Raw genomic sequence first — 25,454 nt, 5'->3', positions numbered from 1 at the left:
ACCCTCTTTCTCATCCTTCCACCCACCTGCACACAGTAGGCCTGCTACCCTAGCAAAGTGGGGCCATCAAGAAGGTACCATTACCCACGTGGCTCTAGAAGACAGACAGTCCCCACTGGAAAAAGCCACGTCTGTGCACAAACCCTACGTCTATTCTGCGATGGGCAGTTTCCCCTTGATTTCTGAACCCTAAAAGCTCTGAGCAGAAAACGTCCTTAGAAATCACCTAAGGAAAGCACTGAGGGCTCAGAGAGGGGCAGTGCCTTGCCCGAAGTCACACAGCTGCAAGGAGCAAGGACAACACTTGCGTTGTCCAGACCAGTGCATTTTCTCAACAGCCAGCACATGGTCCCCTGAGAATAATTAATGATGTTAACATTGGTGCTCAGGGGCAGAATTTTCTTAAAAAGCAAGCTGGAGTCCTGAACTGATGTGTGTACAAGCCCTGAGCCCACTAAGTGAGTTAGGGGGCTCCACTGATCTATAAAATGAAAACAATGGTGCCAAGGAGAGGTCGCCCCAGGACAATTGGTCAAGATGAGGGGCTCTATAGGTACAGCCAACTGGGACCATTTCAATCTCCTTCCAAACTGGGCAGAGAAGGTCTTCCTCAGAATGTCCAGGACCTCGGCTAGCCCAGATGTTAGAATAATAATAATGACAGTGGAATGTCGGGGGAAGGGAGCAGCCATTCATTTGCATATCAACTATCAAGCACCCTGTTCAAGGTTCTACTTGCATTTTCTTCTTTAATCCTTATCTTGGATCATACTATATACTGCTAATATTCCCATTAAAACATTTCATTGAATGTATTGGGGTGACAGGTGAGGAAATGGAGACCGTCGCCTACTCCCACAGCATCCTCACACTGGCACCTCTAGCTCCAGCCCCATCCTGCCGCCACCCACCATAACCCACAAAACCCGTTTTCCAGACCTCGAGAACAGCGTGTTCCTGCCGTTGGGCTCGGAGCAGAGCCTGTCGAAGGAGGGCTTGGTGGTCCATTTCCTTTAGTGATTAGGAGGGACTGAGACACGCCGAGAAAAATGATGTGGAGCAAGGGGAGGTAATTGGCATTGTTAGAGCGTAATTGGCAGAGGACATGAAAAGGCAGGCACAGTCTTATCTTCCTGCAGGCAGTCTCCGGGAAGGCAGGGAGCCGGGATGAAGGGCTCCCCCTCCACTCTGCAGGCAGGCAGGGCTACACCAGCCCTTGATTCAGGCACAAGTGAGAGGCCTCAGTCAGGAGAGGCATTGAAGCTAAGACCTCAAAGACGCAAAGGAGACAGACAGCCATGTGCAGACTTAGGGGCAAGAGAGCCCTGGGTGGAGGCAATAGCAAGTGCAAAGGTCCTGAGGCAGGAGCAGGAATCAACTTGGTGCCGAGGCACAAAAAGAGGGCCCGTGTGGCTGGACGGCTGGACAGAGAGGGACAGGAGGAGATGATGCTTGTGAGCCAGGATGCAAAGGTAGGTTTATTTTCAGCCTGAAGGGAAACCAATGGCGGTTTCTAAGGAAGAGAGTGGCATGGAGAGGATGAGCTTTGGTGGACAAGCCTGGAAATAGGGCAGCCGGTGAGGACACTGCTGTGGTCCTCCCGGTAGGAGTGGTGCAGGTGTTCCGATGAGAGCGGAAGTGGAGAAGAAATGGGAGGATTTCACTGTGGAGGAGCGTAAAGAACAAAAGGTCTGGGCAGGCAGCAGCAGACGGGCCGTCCTGGGAGATGATGTCAGAGAACTAACAGTGGAAGACAGAGGCATCGCAGCAGGGCCCAGGTGCCGGCCAAGTTGCTCGGCCCAGCGCCAGGAGGCAAGTGAGGACCATTGTAAGAAACTCAGCAGGGCGGAGCCGAATAGGATGACAGCCGTTCCATCTGCTCACTCCTCCTCTGGCTGAGGGTTTCATCAGCGTGGCGCCATTGGTCCTCAGAGCCACAGGAGAAAAATGGCTCTATTTTTAACCCCATTTTATAGATGGTCGTTGTGTATGACCCAGGAATGCTCCTTCCTTTCCCCGTCTCCCTGGAGCAAGCAGGGAGAGGGACCAATTATCCCCAGGCAGAGATGAACGGAGCGAGCATGCAGTCAGTGGAGGTGGCTGTTGGCGGGTTTTTAGCTCCTCCTGGGTTAGGGATGGGGTTATGTTGGCCAGGATGGGTTTGGCATCGATGACTACACCTGCTACTGTTGTCTGGGGACCATTGGCAGTGCACTGTGCTTCATAACAGCCCCTCAACACCTCTAGGAGGCAGGGGCCACCATGAGGACCAGTCGACCTAGGAGGAAACTGAGGCTCACAGCAGGGAAGTGACTTGCCCACAGTCACACAGCTGGTCGGTAGATAAGCTTGGTTGGTCCACCTCCAGAGCCCAACCTCTTAACTGCTGGGCCCCACCACCCTTCTCTGCAAAGTCCCACCATGCAGGTAGGATGGATTACAATCCAGAACTCAATCGCAGAGCAAACTCTCCGTGGCTCGGCGTGATCAGGGAAGCCACCAGGAGAGTCGTGCCGGAATCAGGCTGCGGAGTGTGCAGTGAGAGGTGGAGAAATCAGAGAGAACGGAAAGAACTCGGAGTTTGGATCAATGTGGGGGCCTCAAGGAAACACACACTGTCACGGAGATGAACAAGTTCAAACCACAGGGAAGAGGAAGGACCAGCACATGTGGCCACTTGCCACGTGCCAGATTCTACCCTGCGTGTGGAGGTCAGAGCTCAGGCACTGGAGCCAGACTGGCCTCTCCCAGCCAGCCATTTAACCCTGGCCGTGCCTCAGTTTCCCCATCTGTAAAATGGGGAGGGTGGATCACAGGATCTCTGCAGGATAAATGAGTAAAAACAAGGATGTGCTTAGCATAGTGCTTGGCACCGAGAAAACATGGAAAAAGCATCGGTGGTTGTTGCTATTATTCATCCCTTTCACCCTCTTAACAGCCTGAACAGTGGGATGTTTAACACCGTTTTGGAGGTGAGGAGCCTGGAGGAGAGGCCAAGCTGTCGGGTCCATGTCTGAAGGAGTGAGTTTGGGCCTCCTGGCAGACTGGAATCGAGGGAGGGGCACGCCAGAGGCACAGTCAAGCAGGCCCAGACTGTTGTAGGTTCCGGATGGGCACGACCAGAAACTGCCCAGCCCCAGGCCTCCACCAGGCGGGCTCCAGGCTGCTGACAACCAGTCATCTTAATGCCGAGCTTTAAAAATGTTCAATTTATTACACTTTAGAGAGCGGGAAGAAATACAGGGTCATCTGGGGCTGATTTTCCATTATGGATGACCTGGCGTAAGAATAACTCACGGCACATTATGTCCAGATTGAGGCTGTCTGATGGACGTTTTTATGAAGTCGGGTGGCGAGTTATGCGGGGCTGACATCAGAGGCGGCGGCGGTGGGAGCCTGCCTACCGCAGCCCGGATAGCCGTCCCCGGGAGGAGGTCCGGGTGCGTCAGAGGGCAGAGGGCACGAGGACAGCTGGCTCCCAGGCGGCTCCTCGGGAAGGGAGGCTGGGTCTGTCCTCCGGCCCTGGCAGCCAGGGTAGTAACGGGCATCCCAGGAGGCAGCTGCCATCACCAACGCTTTCCCATGGGCTCATCGATGCTGAGTCTGTGATGCCGACGCGGCTACTCGGTCTCTGAGCTCTGGTTTCCCCCACTCACAACGTGGGGGGAAGAACAGCTCACACTCGTTGAGCAGGATGCTGAGGACCGTTGTTAGCTGTGCACACGCCTAGGGCGCGCCTAGGGAACGCGCCACGCACGCAGGTTCCTCTGTGCCAGGCCCCGCTCTGAACGCTTTTCATGCAACAACTCACTTCACCGCCGCAACAACATGCTGAGGTGGGGTCAGGGACCATCCCTGCTGGGACAGCGAAGAAACTGAGGCACAGAGAGGGCAAGTGACTTAATGAAGGTCACACAAGAACCAAGCGGCAGAGCTGGCACGTGAACCCGGGCGGTCCAGCCACCATGCTCCCCTCTGAGCACTACATGTGTGCCCACCATATGTGCTCTGCAGGGGAAAGCCGGGGACGTGACCACATGGTGGCCACTCCCCCTTGTTGTGACAGCAGCAGCATCTTCCCTGCAAAAAGTGGATCTGCTGGGGCTGACCCTCTCTTCTCAAGCCCCGAGGAGATGCATCTGAGTCAGCCTCGGCCAATCAGAGCGCTACCTCCCGCTGGCCACACTGGACGGCTGCAGGATAACAGTATGGCTGGGACTGTGGGAACAAGGTCGGCTCTTTCTGATGCAACACGTCAGCCGAGAGTCTGGGGCCCTCTCCCCACCATGAAGGAAGAGACTGCCTAAGAATACCAGGTGACATTAAGGTTGCTGAGGCAGGAGACACGTTGTTGACGACATGATTGGAGCGCCTAGATCAAGCCAAGCCTGAAGGCAGTCTTGGCCTCAGAACTTTTCAAATATTTTGGCCACTAACTTCCCTTTTTCTGCTTGAGCCAATGTGAGCTGGGCTGCTGTCACCTGGAACCCAGATTCAGGGTGACTGAGCAAGTCAGAGGAGGCATACACACAGGGTGACAGCCACACAGTAAACACTCAAACCTGCTGGCCATAGTGTTTGTTGATGTTGTTCTGCTAAAAGTCAGGTCCAAGTATCTCTACCCAAAACCCCGTGAGAGAATAACACTCATTTATTGTTTACCTATTCTGTGTATGGATCTCCTCCCCCCCCACCCCCCGCCCAATGGGGGGTACCTATCCTTCCTTGCCAATTGTTGAATGGGGGCAAGGTGGGGGGAGAAGAAACCAGATTTCTTCAGCACTGACTGCATCAGGCGCTGTGTGGGCCACTTGATGTTCATTATCACTATCGCCCACAACAGCCCTGCAAGGGAGGCATCAGCCCTCATCATGGTACGAAGGAGGAAGCTGCAGCCCGAGCAGGGGAAGTGACTTGCTCAAGGTCAGATCCAAGTCAATGAGACTCCAAATTATTTCTGGGCCACCACGCAGATCCCTCTGCACACAAGTCTTTCTCTATTGCCGAGTTCATCTCGGGCTCGCTCTCCCCAACACCCACGTCCTTCCATTCAGCGGGAGGGCAATTGAGATTCCCATCACATTCACATCAACTGCACGCCGACGAACAGCACCGCCTCCCTATGTGAGGCCATCTGCCGGCGCTAACTACCTGGGTACAATGTTTGCTCTGAACTTATTAAGCTAGAGAGGAGTCGGCCAGACATAGGGAAGGAGGTGGGGAGAGGAGAAGCTTGGTATTTCAGCAGAGTGGTTAGAACCGGGATTTCTGGGTCTGGCTGAACAACTCGGGGGATTTAAAAGGACGGCGGCGCAAATGCCACCGGGAAGTGTCCTCAGGAACGGCGTCTGGCGGGCTCATGTCAACATACTCCAGGCCTTGACTTCCCATCAGGGCGCGGGTAAGAGTTAACCTTCAGCAGCAGGGCTGTCCCCGAAAGGCCCTGCCAACGTCTCAGACTAAAGACAGCCCCGAGAGCCAACACGTTTCTTCGATGCAAACATATTACAAATGGCAGGCCGGGTCCGCCAAGGGTCTGTCTGGCTCAGAGGTGGGATGACAGTGGCTCCGAAGGGAAATTTCCTAAGACCATATGGTGGCTTCTCGGTGTGTCCTTGGTCTCCGGCTCTTTGGGCATATGCTGGACACTCCGTAATCTTCCCTCCATCGTGCTAGAGGGCCAGCGTTTATTGATGCATCAAAATGCTTTCTGAGTATTTATTGTTTCTACCTTCTTCAGCGTAATCATAACCCTCCTTAGTAGTGGAATGATTGCCAACTACTCCACTAATGCTTACCATGTATACGTTAATTTGCAGCATGCAATGACTGGGAGATACATATTTTCATCCCTATTTTATAGCCGAGGAAACTGAAGACCAGAGAGGTGAGTTAACGAGTCATGGTCACACAGCTGACAGTTGGTGAGTGGGGCCAAGACCTGAACTGATATCCCTCTTACATCCACGGCTGTTTCTTAGAGGCCCTGCGGCATACGCTTCCCACCTTCCGGGTAAAGCAGGTCCCTACCCTTGTTTTAAGTCTTCCTCTGAGGGTCTCAGGGTCCGTCCTGATTTTGTATTTCAGGACCTAAGGACTGCTCAGGTCCTACATGACTGAACAGACTTCAAAAATTTCCTTCCCGATTTCTGCTCTGGTGACGATGGATTTGGGGTTCGCTGATGCTCTCCAGAGAAAGAAAAGCCCCAAACTTACAAAAGCAGGATAAAATAAAAAAGGCCGTCCCTGCCCTCATCCCATTTATACCCCCCTTTTATTATATTCCAGCGCCCCATTGTTCCCCTAAATAGCACAGGATCTGAGCGCCTCCATGTCCGGCTCCTGGGGGCCACCTTTCCCCCAACAAGGTAAGGACTCCACAGGCGTGCACTGGGGGGGTGGGGGGGGGGCGAGGCCAAGAAGTCACCTTGGTGCATCACTAACCCATCCCGTCAGCGGGCTGCTTGCGTCTGCAGCCTGAGCTCCCTCTGCCCCGAGCTGCCCACTTGAACCCTGTACACGCTCTAAGGAAGCTAACTGCTCGCTGCCTGGCTGCTCCCCAGTGTAGGTCTCTGGTGTTTAGACAGCGGCTCCATAAGAAGGACAAGGGGCTATGTACGCAGGACCCACCCCGATAGGAGGTGATGACCCAGACAGGGAGAGTGACCACAGTTGCTCAGTAAACCCTGGGTCCCCAAGTGAACCCCCTTCTCCAAAGCTGGAAGGAGCTCACTTTGGGATAAGTGAGGGAAGCCCCATCAAGTCCAGGCCAGGTGCTGATCAGGGCAGTGGGCATTCTAATGAGATTCCCCTTTAATAATAAAGTCCTTCACACACACACACACACACACACACACACTCACACACTCACACACTCACACACACACTCACACACACACTCACACATACACTCATACTCACACACACTCTCACACACACACTCACACTCACACACACACACACTCACACACACACACTCACACACACTCTCACACACACTCTCACACACGCACTCACACACACACTCACACTCATACTCACACCTGGAAAGAACCAGGATAGTTCGAACTCCCACGCTCTACAGAAGAAAGCCCTGCAGCCCCCGCCTGAGGCTGGCTGCACCCTGGAGGGCTGGATTGAGAAGCTTGGACTGACCCCCGAGTAAAGCGGCCCCACCGCCTTGCCCCACTCACTCAACCAGAACACTTGGCCACGCCTATCCTACCCGCATTCAACCCTCCCACTCTGCTGGCAGGGGTGTGCCTGGCTGCAGGCACCTGGGGAAACCCTGTCGGTATCCACTCCAGTTCAGGAAACACAGGAACGCTGACGCAGAGATACCGCACTTCTCGGTCTGTACGCATGTCCTCAGCAGCCCCGTTCATAACAACCAAAACCTAGAGGCAACTAACACGTCCATCAACAGCAAAATGGATAAACAGTCTCATGAAACAGCAAGGAGAATAAGCTGCGACGGCATCTAATAGCATCAAGGAACTCTCCTACGCACAAATGGGACAAAATAAGCAAGACCCGGGGCCAGGACGTACTGAGGGCGCTGATCCAGCTCAGATGCGGCCTGAGCAGATGCTCAGGAGGAGGCTCATACATGGACATCTGGCCCACCGCCCTCGCCCTGACCCTCCCGGGACCCTTGAGGGTCAGCCAGGGGCCTGCTTATCTTCCCGGTTACTGAGGGCTGCAGACACTGGCTCTAGGATGACCGGCCCATCCCTGTTTGCCTGGGACGTTTCTGGTCATAAAACTGGAACTCCTGTGTCCTGGAACACCCTCAGACCCGCCCGCACAAACCCAAAAGGCTCTGAAGTGAAAAAGGTGGGGGCTCGAGCCCCAGTTCACCCAAACAGGGGGAACAGTCTCCAACAGAGCCGGCCTGAGCTCTCCACGCGTGGCCGCGAAGACTCAGGATCTACGGCACCATGAAACTGCACCCCCAGGGCAGGTCCTGAAAGGGGAGGAAATGCTACAGAGAGCACGGATGGGGCAGTGGGCAGAATCTGAACAGTCAGCAGTTAACATCCGGAGTCGGCAAACTTTGTGTTCAAGGCCAGATAGTAAAACTTTGAGGCTTTGCAGACAAAAAAAGCATCAACCAAAAAACAGACAGGGGACTGGATTTGGCCTGTGGGACGACACAGTTAGAAGACCCTGGTTTAGAAATCTGTATTTGATCTACTTTATCAATGTTACATTTCTGATTCTGAGTAAAATAAAGGGGCACTGTGTCTGTAACCTGTTTTCAAGTAATTCAGAAAATGTACTTGGGAGAGAGAAGGATACCGCAAAGGAGGCAAAATGCTAAAAACTGATGCATCTAGGTAAAGGATACGTAGGAATCCTTTGACTATTACAACTTCTCGTCAGTTTGAAATTGAAAATAAATTATGTTTTTTTAATCCCAGTTCCCCCCCTATTCTGTGACTTGGGGTAAGTTTCCCACACGCTGAGCTTCCTCCTGCATAAAATGGGCCGGATCCCAGCTGCTTCCTAGGGGGAGTCACAGCCCATCTTATTGGACCCGACTCATCCAGCCATTGAGCACTTGCTGTATGCAGACACACTCCTGCACTCGGGCCCCTACGCATGGAATCTACTGCCTTCCAGTGGGTTTGGGGGGATAAAATGAGGCCATGACATCCAAGAACTCGCCTGGGCTGGCTGCCTGCCACCAGGATCATTGTCGTTACGATGTTAGCATGACCCAGGCGAATGGCTGCGCTGCACGGGGCGGGGGCGGGCTCTCCGCAGCTCGACGGTCACAGCCTTTTCCTCCTCCATCTCCTCCATGCACCACAGCACTGGAAGTGTCAATATTTGTGGGGTGAGCGGCCCGCGATAACCGTGTTTTAACCAATTACAATTTGGTCTTTATCTCCTCTGACGGGAGGTTATGTTAATATTGAATCAATTCACTCCACCTAATCTTTAAAAAAAAGGGGGGGGACGTCAAATAAAACACCGACTACCTGTCCCGCGGTCCCGGCTGGGAGGAGGGCTCTGAGGCTCGCTCACACAGAGGCCGCCATCGGGGCCATCTCTGCCGAGCTCACTCATTATTTCCAATGTCTCACGGAAGCAGGGGTGACGCCTGCTGACAGATGTCTCCATTAAAGGGACCAGGATGAGTCAGGTTTATCAGTCTTCCGTGCATGAATAGGGGGGACGGCCCTCAGACTGGTGCCTAAGCACCCCTGGGAGCTCACCAGCCGACTGGGCCCACCTGCCGGAACACTGGAGCTGAGCCGGAACCCCCCTGGGAGGGCCTGTGGGACCCCTTGGGGCTTCCGGAGGGGCCACGAGAGCCCAGAGGCAGCGGTGGGCCCACAGGCAGGGCATCGGCGGTTCTGGGTGGTGGTGATTCTATCCCGGCTACTGAAGTCCGACTCTGTGGGTTCGAATCCCCTTTGTGATTTTGGGCAAATCTTCTCATATGTTTACTCATTCCAGACCCTGCCGTGAAGGCTTTGGAAGGTAAAGGAGGGAAACAAGGGGGTCAGTCAAGGGGGTCGTTTTGATAGAATGGCATGTACTATCCTGGGGGTAAACCCAGGCGGTCATGAGGAGAGGTGGGGTGCTCACGCAGCCTCTGGGGGTCAGAAGTGGCCCCTGGGCACGATGCCCAGACCCAAGTTCAGAGGCTAAAGGTCCATGAGGCGAAGAGGTTTCAGAGGGAAGAAGCAAGAGCCCAGGCGAGGGCAGAGCTTGGGCAAAGGTGGGGAGGTGGGAACAGATGTGGGGGACCCCCAAGCTGTTCTCCGCGCTGGTCAGGGGTCCCGGGAGGGTAGGCGCTAGCTGTGCATTCTTACAGGCCTGTATCCATCCGCAGGGCTGTGTTCAGGGCCACTGGTGGATCTTCCACACGAAGAGCCAAGACTGTATTTACACTTTAAAATTCTGTCTCCAAAGACCAGGTGTCAGAAAGATGACCCGGACAGGACCAGAGGCCAGCAGAGTCCGAGAGACATCGGTGGTGCGTGACAAGCGGGGAGAAGGAGGAATGGACTCAAGAGCTATTTAGGGGGTCCAGTGACTCAGACTTGGCGACAGCTTTGCTCTCAGCAGGAAGGGGTGAACACAGCCCCCGGCCCGAATTAATGAAACAACGGGAGAGTTCGGCGCAAACTCCTTTCTGTTTCTCGAAAATCAAATAACACATTTCCCTTGGGGAGGAGACAAAGGTCAGAGGCAGGAATCGATTTTTTTTTTTAAAGCAACCACTGCCCTGGAGCAGACAGCACCGTTCCCCACGCAGCCAGGTGCCGCATCTGCTCCTCGCAGATGCTACTTATGCACAGCGATTATCTCAATTACATGTCTTGGTTGTTGGAACTGCTCCTGTCTCCAGATTAGTTTGTTTCCAGTGGAAACATGTCATGGGAATTAATTAGTAATCGGCTCCTGAAGAACAGGTGTCATCAGATAACCCGGCACACGGCCCCGTCTACCTGTTTCACGAGGTCTTGTAAAAGCGTGTGTCCAGGCACCAACGCGGGACAGGGAGCCAGTGGGGAGCACTGGACGTTGAGATAGTTTTCAACTGAGAGAACTGTTTCAAATCCGTGGTCTGGGGTCCTTCTATCAGCATAAGAAGTCAGGAACATGACCCCATTTTTTTAAAAAATGTTTTTATTGACTTCAGAGAGGAAGGGAGAGGGAGAGAGAGTTAGAAACATCAATGATGAGAATCATTGATCGGCTGCCTCCCGCATGCTCCCTACGGGGGATCAAGCCTGCAACCTGGGCACGTGCCCTTGACCAGAATCGAACCCACGATCCTTCAGTCCGCAGGTCGACGCTCTATCTACTGTGTCAAACTGACTAGGGAACCCCCTTTTTAGGAGGCTCTGAAAGGCAGAGTGACTTGCCCCAAATAACACAGCGAGTTAGGCAGCGGCGGCAGGATTCAAACCCAAAGAGGCGTGTTTTTTCTGCCTCCCTCCAGGAGGCCTCCGTGTTTCATCACCAGGGTCTTAAACCTCAGTTATTAGCTGAGACAGAGCCAGGCTCCCAGTGGGGGGAAACTGGGCAGAAAGAGCCAAATAATTTTCTCAGGATTCCAGATGGGGCCTGGGCACCCTGGCCCTATGGGCAGAATGAAGCTGCTCTGTCTCTGGGACCTTCCGTGCCTCTAGCTGAGCCTGGCTCACCGCGGGTGCCGCAGCTAGACCGGGAACCCTGCCGGTGTCCAAGCACTCTGACCACGCCCTTCTCTGCTCAGCAGCTCGCTATGGCTCCCCGTTACGCTGGGGATCGAGCCCAAACTCCTTAGCCAGGCTCACTAACCCGCTCGTGAGCGGGCTCCAGGCTCAGTTACCCACAGTCCCTCTCTGCTTTCACCCCTGGGAACCTCGTGCACAATACCTGCTGTGTCTACATGCCCCACCCCTCCGTGCTCTGTTGCTTCCTAGCACGGCCGTGAGCATCTTACTAACCAGCAATTCATTTCCCTCTTTAAAGAGACAGCTGAAGCCACCAGCTCCTCTCCCACAGCTAAAGTAAGGGTGCCCTCTTTAGCTAAACCCGACATGCCACCTGTATGCTGCTCGTCACCCTGCTCCACGACAGTCTGCTTCCTGGGTCGAGGGCAGGACCTTGCGGTGTCCTCCTCGCCCTGCAGTCTGGCCTCAAATTCATCCCAGAGTGGAGGCCGAATCAATATTTGCTGAATGCCTGCAGTTATCTATAAGTGCGTTCAAACACTCCCTCATCCTCACGCTGATGGGGTAAACCGTTCCTGAGGTTAACCACGGCCGCGGTTAGCGAGCTGTAAAGGCTGCAACGTGTGCTCAGGTTCCCGAAGCCCTCACTGGCGTGGCCCCATTGGCCTCGACAGGTCCCTGGGACGCCAAGCAATGTCACCCCACTTTAGGAAAAGGCTCGAGGCGGTCCCGTCACTTGTTGGAGGTCACAAAATTAACAAGTGCCGGGTCCATTTCTCCGAACTCAAATTTCATTTTACGATCGGTTGAACGCTAGTATAAACTCGCCGTCCGTCTTCTCATCGGCAAAACAGATGTGTTGCTGCCGAACAAGAAGGGTTTTTTTTGAGGAATAAATGAGCCCCATGGCTTCCAAATGCTGGGCCTAAGACCAGCATCAGAATCTCCTGATGTGATTGTTTAAAAATGTAAATCCAGGGTCCCAACCCAGATTTAAAAAATACACACACACACACACACACACACACACACACACACACACGCTACATATACTATATATATATGGATGGGATCCAGAAATTGGTGATTTGTAACTAACATGTAAGTTATCTGATGTGCAGCCAAGTCTGGGGACCCCGAGACACCTGGAAAAGCCTGGAACACAGTAGGTGCTTCACAAACGTTATTACGCAAAGTGAGTTGCGTGGGTCCAAAACCGTTGCAGCTTTCAGACACATACTGCTGTGTGCTCTCGGGGAAATTACTCAACCTCTCAGAGCCTGATTCCTTGTTAGGAAAACCGGTCAAATTAGAACTATCCACCTCCTGGGGCTGTGGTGAGGATTATTCATAACCCACTGACTGCTGCAACCCAGACCATCTGCAAGTCCCTTCAACTTCAAACCAACCCATCTGTTCCTCCTGGCCACCTCCATCAGCACTTAACCCAGGTGAGTTTCCTCGGGCCTAGACGGGTGTGGGAGCCTCCTAGAGGCGCCGCCTCACGCCCTCCTCCATCCTTCCTCCACATGGAGAGTCATCCTCTGAAATGTGTATCAGATGGTCTGTCACGCTCTGCTTAAAATCTCCCAAAGGCTTCTCACCACCCTTGGAATAAAACCCCAACCTTCCAGGCCCTGCACGTAGTGGGCTGTGGTCCCTGCTGCCTTTTCCTTCTCCCCACGTGGTTTAGCTGACCACCCAAGTTAAACCAGACCCCTTGCCATGCCCTATTCCAGAACCCCACTTCCTTCCTTTATTACCCGAATTAAGGTGTGGGTCTTTCTATCTATTTGTATCATTGCTTGCTTGTCTTCTTTCCCATCAGATGTGAGTTTTACGAGGGAGGGTTCCATACCTGTCTTATTCACCATTATGTACTAGATCTACCACCTCGTCTGACACACAGTAGGCCCCGGAGAAGGGATGAATGAAACGGATCAGCACCACGCCCAGCACTTAAGATGCAGCCAGCGGCAAACTCTGCATCCTCTCCCCTCCCGCTCCTGTCCGCCCTCCCTGCCTCTGTCCCTGGAGCCTTCAGGTAAAGGACAAATACCATTCATCGGCGAGGAGACGCAGCAATGCCCAATGTCATCATGGCTTTATTTGATTAGCTCCGACTCTGGCATCCGGGACACGTGCGCTGGGAGACAAAGCAACTGTACCCTGACCTCTGGTCCACGCGATGCCATCCTTATAACAATTTCCATGACAACAGCAACGGGAAGCCAAGGCTGTGGATTCCCTTTGATAGGAGCCGGATGCAGAGACGGGGAGGAAGGCCTCTCAGAAGAATGGAGCTCTTTGATTCAGCTCAAGGCGCCTTCATTAAATACCACTAGTTTGCAAAAACACACATTTTTACCCAGCAGAGGGAGATTTCTCATGAATACTAAAAAAAAAAAAAATTTAAAAAAAAGGAAACGAAACGACCCTGGTTCCTTCCAAGAACTCTCACCTGTGGGGAGGGAAGGCTCGCCCGGTGTGGCGTCGGGAATATCTGAGGGAGACAGGCAGAGTACATGGCCCCGCTGAGGGGGCTGGCATGAGCCCTGGATGCCTGGCCCCTGTCTGAGAGCATGGACATCTCTGCCCACCACGAGGCTCAGGGTCGACCACCCACCTGGTTGGCCACCTGTCCTGGTTTTCCTGGGGCTGAGGGATTGCCCAGGTCACCAACTAAAACCAGGAACGCCTGGACAAGCCCCAGATGAGGGTGCGCTGATGAAGGAAACTGCTAAGAATCATAGAATCGTCAAGAGAGGAGGGCCTTTACCCGTGTGACTTCTGGTTTAACAGTACTGCACATCCGGGGTGTGCTTTCCAAACCCCATAAACCTGGTGTGATGATGAGAAAAACATCCGACAAACCCAGCTTGGAGGACGGTCTACAGGACACCTGGCCACGACTCCTCAAAACTATCAAGGTCATTGAAAACAAGTTAAGACTGAAAAACGGTTCCAGGCCAGAGGAGACGAGGCCGGCATGACAACTAGACGCCGTGTAGTGCCCTGGGTTGGGTCCTACAGAGGACAAGGACATGGGATCTGACCCACTGCCACCTCTCAACACCTGCCACCTGGACCACACTGTCTGCACCGGGCACTGACCACACCAGCTCGCGTCCCGAGGTCCTCCACGCCAGCCTGGCCTCACCTCCTATTGGCCCTCAGACCCGCTGCTCTAGGCCTCCTCTAAGGCAGCCAGGGATGGTGGGGCCTGAAGACCTAGGTTCAAACCCTGGCTTTGCCACTTTATGACTATGTGGCTGAGGACTCAGTGCGACATCCTGTGTAGGTGGCAGCGGCGATCAGCATCATCTCGCAATCACTGTCTGTGGCATTCCAAGACGCAAACGGCTATTATTTATTGTTGTTGGTCGTAATAGGCTTCGCATTATTAGTGCTATTACTATTAGTTTCATACCCAGTCCCGATAGTCAATGCAGGGATGCACCGACGTATATACAAACACACGGTCCCACCTGTGTACAAACCCAGGCCCACACTCAGGCATTCTGCCCCAGGACCCTGATCCGCCCAAGCACTCAAGATGCACCCTACTTCAGCCCTGAGGAAGGGAACGAGACGCCTCAGTCATTGACAAACCCCTCTTCCTCATGTGCCACCTCCATGGGACCCACCAGCCCTGAGAATGTCTGGGAACGTCCCCCACCTTAGGTCAGCACCACGGCCTCACACACACCTGGAGGGAGCGCCACTCCCCAGTGGCTGCGACACTTTCCCCGTGAGGGGACCCACCTGGGTGTGCACTTTGTCCAGCTCCTCCTTGCTGACCGACGCCTTGCCGTCCTCCATGGTCCCCAGGAGGACCTGCACATCGGACAGCAGCGCATGAGTCCTCCTGAGGTCCCTCCGCAGGCGCTTCTCCACGTCAAAGTCCCGATGGCCGATCTGGAAGCCAAGGGAAGGCACTCATGAGCTGAGATGGCAAAGCAGTGGCCCGGGTCCAAGCGCTCTGGAACCAGGCTCCCTGGGTTCGAATCCTGCTCTTGCCACTCGCTGCAAGACCCTGAACAAGACACTTTTTCCCCTCTGAGCCTCAGTTTCCTCATCTGCAGAATGGGAATGGTATCACGCACACAGGGCTGCTGTGAAAATTACATATGTGCTTCGCCTAACGCCTGGCTCATAGTAACAGCACAGATATGAGCTATTACTACTGTCACCGCGGCCTGTAAAGATCCAAAGTCATTCTGTCTCATTTTTGGCCTCAGTCATCAACATGGCCTCTCTTCACCTTGCAAAAGAGCCCACAGGTCAGGGGAGGCCTCTGCTGGCTGAAGTCAGGACAGCAGTCACCCCAGAGGGGCAGTCACTGGAGAGGGCAGGAGGAGAGTTTCCGGGGGGGGGGGGGGGGTTATCAATGTTATTTATCTGGGTGCTGGCTTCATGAATTTATGGAAATGTGTTGAGCTGCATGGATGGGACATGGTGTACTTCTCTGCATGCATGTTACACGTCAGTAAATAGTATTCACACAGCTGCACAGCTTTCGAAGCTCTAAATCAGCCTTTCTGTCCCCTGAGCTGGTCCCCTTTGCCAGTTAAGGACAGGCTGACAAGGTCACCTTCCACAGAGGGACCTTACCCAGAAGCGAGCGTATTCCTTCCCCAGAACCCTGAAGCCACACCCTGACCTCGGCACCAGGGGGGTAACAAATGCCCTCAGACAACACGACAGACAAACCAAGGGAGCCAGATGATGCGGGGCTCAACATGAACCCCCCCACCCCCAGACCACGGTCTCCCCTGAAAACAGAGCGCCGACTGGGCACTGAGTTCGCATCTCTGCAAGAAACCGCAGCGCCCTTCTCCGCAGGGGACCAGCGGGAAGGACACGGCACCATCCATCCGATGGGGGTATCACAGAAAACGGGGCCCAGATGCCGCAACCCTGGGGCTCAGTCTCTCCACATCCGGGTACCTGGGTCTCTGTGCCAAGCACAGCCATTTCCTGCAATGCTCACAATGGCCCGGGTGCTCTAGAACGAAGGTGGGATTGAGAAGGAGGTGGCCCAGGCTTTAAACCCTGGCTCGCCACTTGCTAGCAGCGGGACCTGTGGCTGCGTTAGGTCACCGCTCTGACCTGAGTGTCCTCGTCTATAAAAGAGGAGGTTAAAAACACCCCTATCCTCGGTGTTGAGGTAAGACAGAAATCAGACGTGATGACGGATCGGAAAGCACTGTGCGTGCTGCCGAGGGCTTTACAAAAAGAAGGGGTTATGGGCGTTGTCTGGTGGCCGGGAATGCACTCCTTCAGGCTCTGCGTTACTCCTTCTCTACCGCCAGCTTCGAATGCTTTGGAAAATGAGTCGGTTCTTTGTTCTCAGATGTATTGCTTTACATTATAAATGCTGGAGGTTATATATAGATATAGGGTGTCCCCCCAAAATACACACACACACTTGGAATAATTATAAAGGCAGTGGTTATTAAAATACACTTCATTTTCAAAATTGAGCTATCAGCTGTTAAAGTGTGTATACATGTTTTGGGACACCCTGTATAATGTGATATACATAATGTATATTATACATAATATATATTATACATGTATATTCCTATCCTCACCCGCTGAGCCGAGCTGAGGCCTGGGCATTTTGCCAGGCCTTTGTCACATGTCATTACATTGAACTCCTGTGACAATCTCTTAACAATAGACATTATTATTATGATTGGCTTTATAAAGGTGACAATAGCTTACAGGTATAGAGGGCTGACTGTCAGACACTGTTCTAAACACTGTATGGATGTCACACATTTCATCGTCATAGTGAGTCTCTGAGCCGTGCAGTAGCATCATCCCCATTTCACAGATGAAGAATCTAAAGCTTATGGAGGGGAAGCAGTCTGCCCAAGATTACACAGCTAGCAATAAGTGGCAGAGTCAGGATACGAACCCAACTTTGCTGACTGCAAAGAGGTCCTTTTCGTAAACTATACGATGAGAGAGGTATGATTCGCTCTTCCCACTGGAGAAAAGGTGTCATGGAAGCCCAGGAGCATGGTCCCGCCCAGGCTGGGATGGGATCGGGAAGAGCCTGAGATGAACGGGACAGCTCGGCGAGGTGCAGGGCGGGCCCTGCAGGTGGGAGGCACTGCGAGTGTACAGCCTTGAACATTCTGTTCTGGGTGATGAGCATGAGGGCATGAAACATGGGGGCGGGGCAGGAAACGGAGTTACAGCTGACAAGACTGACATGGAGCGGGCAGGTGATCTGCCCAAGGCCATGCCCTAGCCGTGCAGGGCTCTGAACCCGGGCAGCCGGGATCCGAATGCAGGCCTCTAACCACTGTACCACAGTGCCTACTGGAACCCAGATCCCAATTTATTCACTTGAGCCCAGGCCCTATACCATGACTGCATCCAAGCAGTGTGCCTGGCACCTGTCTTATTTTTGTGTCTGTTCCTGTTCAGCACGCATCCTAAAGTGCCTTTAATTCTCCCGTGGAGCAGGTTGGCATCAGGTACACCCCTGGATGCTGGCACTGACTGTGCAGTAGGGATGGCTCAGATTCTACCCTCTTTTTTGCCAGAATGACCCTGAAAACACTGCCACCGTCTCCTTTCCAGAGGGATCATTGGAAACGAAATTCACAGCAAAATCTCAGACCGAGGCCTCCTCCCCTCCATAATGAATGGCTACAGGAGGGGAGGGCAGAGGGAAGGACTCATTAGGTTAATGGGAAATGAATGTCACTCTGCAAGTCCACATTTTACAGCACAAAGATTCAAATTTAGATAAAACTGGTGAATAATTAACCAATAAATCTAAATAATGTTTAGTGTTGTTGTGGGAAGCTGTGGTCAAGCTTCGATTGTTTCGTCATTAATAATAAAGGCCGCCTGTTGGGGGCCGTTGTTAAATGTCTGTGGTCAAAGAAGTCTCTGAGCACGGGAACAGTAGGATCTGGAACGGCTGTTAGGGATAACCAAGCCCCTTTACAGATGGGAAAATTGAGGTTTGGCCGGAGAAGGTGAGTTGCTGAAGGTTGCACAGCAAATTAATGGCAGAAATGGGCTGACTTGTAATAATATGAAAAATGATGGGCCACAAAAGGATGGTTCTAGTTAACTGGATCTTAATAATTTTTAAGCAACATGATGTTCTATTTTAAAAAACACGGGCTTTCAAATAATAGACACGTCATTTCAAATCCACACAGGCTACTGACAAGCTATGTGATCCTGGACAAATTGCTTTACTTTTGAGCTTCACTTCTTTCATTTATGTGTAGAAACTAATAATACCTACCCCACAGCACTGTTGTGAAAATTAAATAAAGTATGTTAGGGAAAATTATAATTAAGTGCTTATCTTAAAATGTATGGTGACTACCACAAGAATAGAAATACGATTTGTAGCTTCAGTACCGGCAGTGAGCAAAAGTGATCACAGAATGAATACACGATCAATCTATCCAAAAGTAGGAAAACAGTCAAGCAAAAAGCAAAAAAAAAAAAGGGGGGGGGGGGACAATGAATCAACAAATACTAAACACAAAAGAAGAGAACAGAAATAAATTCAAATATATGAGTCACTATAAGAAATATAAGTAAATTACATTGTCCTATGAAAAGTTAAGAGACTAAAATTGAATTAATCCCAGTCAGGTCACATGCCCGGGTGCATGTGGGAGGCAACCAATCAATGTTTTTCTCTCTCTCCTTTTCCCTTCCTCTCTCTCTCTTAAAAAAAAAAAAATCAATGAAAACATTTAAAATAACACTTTTTATTAAGTGAAGGGCATCATAAAGTGCAATGATTTCCCATAGAGTAGGAGATAATTGCAACATATGTAAACAAAAATGGACTAACATCTTGTATAAGGATCATGAAGGACCAATAGAAAAAAAGAAGCCAAAAGACTGAATAGGCAAGACCATAACAAACTTAAAGAACACACAACCTCACTAGCGATGGGGCGAGGGGACCAGCAGCACAATGAACACTCAGGGACTGGCAAACGTTTTAAAAATATCTGGCAGTGCACGTGTCAGGGGAGATGTGGGAAAGCAAACATTTAAAAAATCCTGCTAGTGACAGTGTAAACTGTCACAGTCACGTTGGGGAACCATTTGGGCGACATCTAATAATTCCAGAATGAGACCGTCCTAGGAGCCAGCAACTCCTCTTCCAGCTACACACCCTGGCGACACCTGTCCCTGTGTGCGGTGAGACATATATAAGAATATGTACTGCAAGTGTGTGTCTTAGAGTGGCAACGACTGAATATTCACCAACAGAAGAAGGGAATTTAAAAATACGTATACTGTGCAGCAGTTAAAGTGACGGCATTAGAGCTACATGGATTATCATAGCCTAATCTGGAAACATAGTATACAGAGGGGGACAGAGTAGAGACTCGTATGTGCTGCACGTGGTCAAAGTGTAAACATACATGCAGAGGAATTCACGCCACGACCTCAGGACAACGGTTTCCTCTGGGAGAGAGGGAACGAGGAGGGAGAGAAGGCAGGGAGATCAGGAATGGAAAGCCAGGGGCCACCAACTGTTCGGGAAATGATTTTTTTTCTCTGAGCCTGGCTGCCTCTAGCAAGAGTCTTGCTCTCACGGGAAGCCAGCTGTGAGCATGGGGCCCCATTAAAGCAAGCGTTGTGCACACTCTCTCCAGCAGCTGAAGGCAAGGAGACACGTCTGTCACTCTGGCTGTACCCACCCTGTTCTCCTGGGTTCTTCCAAGAACCCTGCTGAGTGTGGGCCCCGGAAGGCCCTTTAAGAGGAGCCAGTGAATGGGGGCAGGGACAGAATTGGTGGAGAAGAGGGCACTCAGTGGAAGCAGGCCGAGGCCCAAAGACCCCTCCAGCTGGCCTCCCCATTATATGTCTCACCCCCTATTACAGGGCCCGAGGCAGGGAGCGTGTTCTCCCAAATGTCTGCTGGTGGCTCCCCCTCACCTGGTCACAGAGGGTCCCGATCAAGCCTTCCAGATCCTGCTTCTCATGGAGGACCATCTGCTTCTCCTCGTATTCTTGCTCCAGCTGCATTTCCAGCTGGCGGAGCTGTGGGCACAAAGGGCAGATCCATGCACAGGAGAAATGAGCTCCCTCTGGACAAATCCCACAAGGCAGCGACCCTCCCCAGGCGGAGGGGATGATGTGGAGTCCAAGGCCCTCCACCCGGTTCCACAAAGGCTGCCCTGGTGGGTAGGAGCAGGTGTCTCTGTTGGAGAAACTCAGGAGCCTAAAAGCTTGGGAGCCCAACAACTATGGGGAGAGCTGGGCAGTTACGGGGAGCCCCTACCATTCACTGTGAAGCCCCGTCCCCCAGGTTCCTACCCATTCCCCACCAGATGGCTCCGTCCTGTGCCATGCCCTCGCTTGAATATCTCCAAGTCTTGGCCGTCTGATTTTTTCAGGCTCTGCATGACGCTACATCCAATATATTAACATGCATCAACCTCCCTTATTAAACATATAAATATACTATGATGCAGTAAAAAAAGTAGTTGGATTTGAGATTATCTGGTGTCCCTCCAAAATTCACCTGTTGAAACCCTCCCCACAATGCAATGGTATTTGGAGGTGGGGCTTTGAGTGGTAATTAGGTTGGAATGACATCATCAGGGTGGAGCCCCCCCATGATGGGATAAGTGCCCTTATAAGAGGGGATACACCAGAGAACTTGCTTCTTCTCTCTCTCTCTCCACTTAAAATGAGGAGGTGGCTGTCTACAAGCCAGGAAGAGAGCCCGCACCAGACACCTTGGTCTTGGATTTCCCAGCCTCAGAACTGTGAGAAGTAAATGCCTATGATGTTCTGGTATAGCAACCTGAACTGATTAAGACATTTGGCTACAAGGGATTTGCTGAATTTATAGTTGGCGCCGATTTCTCAGCAATCACCCAGCAAGGCCAGGCGCTCCACACTAGAGTGAATACCCCACCAGCTTTGCTCATCCTCTTCCCCTCCAGCCTCTCTCACCTACGTTATCTCACCCCTTCACGCTCCCTCTGTAACCTTGTGCCTTCAGTGACCCTATTTCACAGATGGACAAATTGAGTCAGAAAGAGGCTCCGAAGTGCATACTCTTCAGTCAGTTTCTGCTAAGAGCAGTTAGTTATGGGTCTCCTGGCCCCCGCTCCACTGCCACTCCGGATGGCCATTAGCATTCCCGCCCAGGTTGCTAGCAATTGATTTCCTGCCAGGGCGAGAGAGAGACTGAGCAGAGCAGTCACTAGATGTGAAGGCAGTGTCAGTGCCTGTCATAGGAGAAAAACACCTTTCCCTGACCTCACGCTCTCCCTTTATAAATCTCTCCACGGCAAGACCTCAGGAAGGTCTGGGTCACACCTCCAGCTCACTGGGGCCCTGGCTCAGGGCACCCCTTATGCTTTGAGGCGCTCTTGAAATGCACCAGATACGGTGCAACCCTCACTGGAGGGCACATGGACAGGGACTGAGGGCTTCTGCCTCCTGACCCATGAAGGGGGGAAAAATAGCGATGGATGGTCACTTAGGTAGAAAGCAAGTTCATTTCGAAACTTTATTTTAAGAGAGACATAAGGCATTCTGCTCACATTTGTTTTCAGAATGAAGACAGGAATGGCTACAACAAATTCTGAAAAAGATACAAAATAATAAAAAACTATATATCGAGCAAGGCAAAGTTTTCTGGAGTGTGTTCTGTAGAATATTTCCACGTGCTATTCACAGGTATGATGTGGGGGAGGGGGAGGAACCCATGCTAGAATAAGTATGGAAATCATTGAGTTGACAGGGTCTTCAGTGCAGGACTTATCAGAGCCTTTGGTAAGTCATTGTGCAGGAAGTGCTAAGGGATGAAGCATTGCCCAAGGTTGACATCTATCATGTGCTTCCAAAATGGTCCTTCATAGTTCAAAGAGTTGCAAAATAAACAACAGCAAAAATATCTTGTGTCTTGGTGAAGAGTCTGGGCTTTGGAACTAAGTTCAAATCCTAGCTCAGCTACTTCCCAGGTGGGGAACCTTGGGCAGGTCACTTCACCTGAAGAAACAGCATTCGTGTGAGGATTCGGTAAGTCCATAGACATTAAGAACCCAGCCTGGTGCATGGCGCCCAATGGGTGTTCAAAGAATGCCATTCATTTCTCCCAAATATGTACTACTAACAATGTAAAAAGCAGAAACTGGCCCTTTGATGATAACTTGCAGCACTTTACAGTTTACAAGACACTTCCCCTTCTTTTATCTCATCCTCATAATAGATAGTGAAGGTAGACCATGTTCTATCATTCCTCCCATTTCACAGAGGAGAAAACAGAGTCTTGGGGAGTTACAAGACATACTCAAGGGCACATAGATATAGCTGAGCCCAAGTCATTGACCTTTTTCTTTCCAGTCCTGGAGAGTTCTAGGGGGGACATGCTGGGCCCCTCGGGATGAGCCATGGGAACCTGCAGAGCAGGATGAAGAGCGGATACATCAGGGCCCACCACTGGGGGTGGAGAATGGGCCCAGTTCTTAACACTCCCTGGAGGGATGGCAGGGTGTCGAGGCAGCCCGATCTGTCTCCCGTGGAAGACCTGCCAGTCACCAAGGCCCCCTCATGCCCTGCCCAGAAGGATGCTTGGCAGTGGGCTCTGCAGGGCGCCAAGTTCCTGCACCCGCCCTCTCTTGATGGATTAATCACACCCACGAGCAAGCCAGCCACCAAGCTGTTCCCTGCTCCCCCCCGCCCCCGGAGGCCCAGCCACCTAGAAACCCAGTGTTGCTCTTCCAGCTCTAATGAACAGGGGGTTACGTTCCAAAACTCTGCAATGTTTCCATATGTGCGAACTCCTTGAGTCTTCACTCTCACCCTGCACAGTAGCCATTAGCATCCCATTTGTCAGACTAGAGAAGTGAGGCTGTTAGTAAGGCCATGCGGTTTCTCCAAAGCCCTACATTTGGTTTTCGATGGAGCTGGGATTTGACTCAACCCCTGGAGTCCAGAGGGCTCTGCAGAGACTGTTTAGGGAGCTCCTAAAGGGAATGGACTTCGGGGAATGCTACTCGGTGCCTCCTCGGAGATGCATAAGGCACACGAGGCTCGGACAGACCCACGAGGCCCCGGAGTGGTGACACCTGCTCAGGGAGGCGCACCCCGAAGTTCGAGGCAATTCCACCTTCAGGATCCACCTTATATTCCTATCTGTCAGCACATCTATAAGGATATTCATCTCAGCAACGGGGATAACAACAGAAAATCAGAAGCGCCCTAAGTGTCCAACCACAGGGGACCTGCTGCTAAGTCAGAGCGCGTGCCCACAGTGAGCTGCTTGGCAGTCTCTGAACATGTAGGTCACGGAAGGGGGCCCAGGACAAACTGCCCAGGGAATAGCAGGCTCCAAAGCCACCTCCCCCATTGGGGAAAACGCTCTCTACTGTATCTAGTGGGAGGGAGAGGGGAGGGGAGAGGAAGAGGGGGAGGGAGAGGGGGAGAGACATGAAAGAACATGTAAAGCCAGTAATAATGTTGGCTTCGAGGTGGTAGATTTCAAGGGTTTATTGCTCTCTCCCGCGCTGTTGGAAATGTCTGCAGAGAGCTGGGGTAAAATGGGAGAAACTATGTCAGCTGCGAGGGAAGTAGCCAGGCGCTCTTCCTGAAACACCTAAGCCCTGACCCAGGGCATCCATCAGTCACATGGCACTCTGGGCTCTTGGCAGAAATCTTGGGGTGATTATGCTGGACAGTTTCAGGGGCTTCTGGAAGTTTCTGGGTCGTATTTAAGATAGGTACTTCCGCCCCAGCACCCTTGAAAGCATCCGGGGAGCTAAGATCTCAGGTGACTGCCCCAGGAGTCCGTCCCCGGGCCCTGCAACCCCCTCGCTCTAAGGAAGAGGGCGCTAGGCCTGGGCCTGCCCTGCCCCAAGGGCACAGCGGTAGCCGCTGCTTAGCTGCTTACGTACCCGCTTCTGGCAGGACTGGCGGACATCCTCCAGCTCCTCCTCCTGGTCCTCCCGGTCCTTCTGGTGCATCTGCTTCATCCGCTCTATCTCTAGCTCCAGCCGCTGGCGGAGCTGGGGGGCAGCAAAGACAGTACATGAGGGTGACCCTCACCCCCTCCCCTGGCCCTCCATGCCATCCTTAGCATTCCAGCTGCATTTTTCATTTTTGGCGTGCATGGACCAGAGTCAAGTTATCCCCCAGGCACCCAGGAAAGTAAAATAATAGTCGATAAGTAGCCCAAATGCTGCCTCTATCCCTTCCTGTGGTCGTCACAGACATCACCAATCAATCATATTCCCTTCTGCTGAGTTTTCATGGAGCCTCAGAATCCTTCTCAACACTGCTAAGATGAAACATTGCCTCATCCCTGGGGCAGCCATCAGTGCTGGTTTTTGTGGATGGGAGGACAGGTGAGTGAGCGAACAGTACGATGAAAAGTTATTTAGGAGGAGCTGAACGCCTGGAGAGGAGATCATTGGCCCCAGACGTTACCTCTGGCGATTTTGTCTCTGATCAGTTCCCCTTCTCTGTGGAAAACAACCATCTTCGAATGCTATGACGTAAAGCACTTAGCACAGTGCCTGTGCCTGGCACATACATATCGCTCTCTCTTTCCCTGTTATTTTGAAAGCAGAAAGGACTTCCTGGCAGCCTGGCATAGCAGGTGCTGTGTTCCCGTGAAGAGTCATCTCATAAGCGAGGCCCTCCAAGCCTTGCTCGGCTGGGCAGAGAGCTGCGCGTGGCACTGAAACCACGTTGTATAAAAGGTTCTGAAATGGAAGGCAGAGGCCATGGGTCCCAGCTCCAGTTCAAGGGTTCACCTTCTTGACCTGGATAATTGAGGGCCCGACCCACGCTCTTGCCTCTCAGATGCTGTGGCACATTGGGATGAACTAACACGTTTTTTAAACTTAAACTTCAGAGCTTCCCCCTAGATCAGTGGTCGGCAAACTCATTAGTCAACAGCCAAATATCAACAGTACAACGATTGAAATTTCTTTTGAGAGCCAAATTTTTTAAACTTAAACTTCTTCTAACACCACTTCTTCAAAATAGACTCGCCCAGGCCGTGGTATTTTGTGGAAGAGCCACACTCCAGGGGCCAAAGAGCCGCATGTGGCTCGCGAGCCTCAGTTTGCCAACCACGGCCCTAGATCTATCGAATCGGAATGTCCGGGGTAGAGGTCCCAAGAACGTATACTTTGCAGCGGTCCCTTCTCCAGGCCCTTTAATGCGATTGGTCCGTGAAGAAGCAATGGAACTCAGTATGTGGGTTACATTGTGGAAACTCTTTCTGATCATGTAGCACACCGT

The 25,454-nt window shown here is 52.1% G+C and overlaps 1 protein-coding gene across 1 annotated transcript in view; it reads right to left on the bottom strand.

The window, feature by feature from the left end:
• The window catches only part of MYO18B (myosin XVIIIB), a 170,507-nt gene that overhangs the window by 55,112 nt on the left and 89,941 nt on the right, over positions 1-25,454 (bottom strand). Inside the window, exons 31-33 of the mRNA XM_079762228.1 lie at positions 24,101-24,211; positions 20,127-20,231; positions 14,946-15,098 (exon numbers count right to left, since the gene is read on the bottom strand). Coding sequence (XP_079618354.1) covers positions 14,946-15,098; positions 20,127-20,231; positions 24,101-24,211 — 369 coding nt within the window. The remainder of the gene's footprint in view (positions 1-14,945; positions 15,099-20,126; positions 20,232-24,100; positions 24,212-25,454) is intronic.

Source organism: Cnephaeus nilssonii (genome assembly GCF_951640355.1).
Source record: "Cnephaeus nilssonii genome assembly, chromosome: 22".
In the NCBI taxonomy this organism is placed as follows: Eukaryota; Metazoa; Chordata; class Mammalia; order Chiroptera; family Vespertilionidae; genus Cnephaeus; species Cnephaeus nilssonii.
The sequence above is the reverse complement of the archived record's forward strand: the minus strand, read 5'-3'. Positions and strand labels throughout refer to the sequence as shown.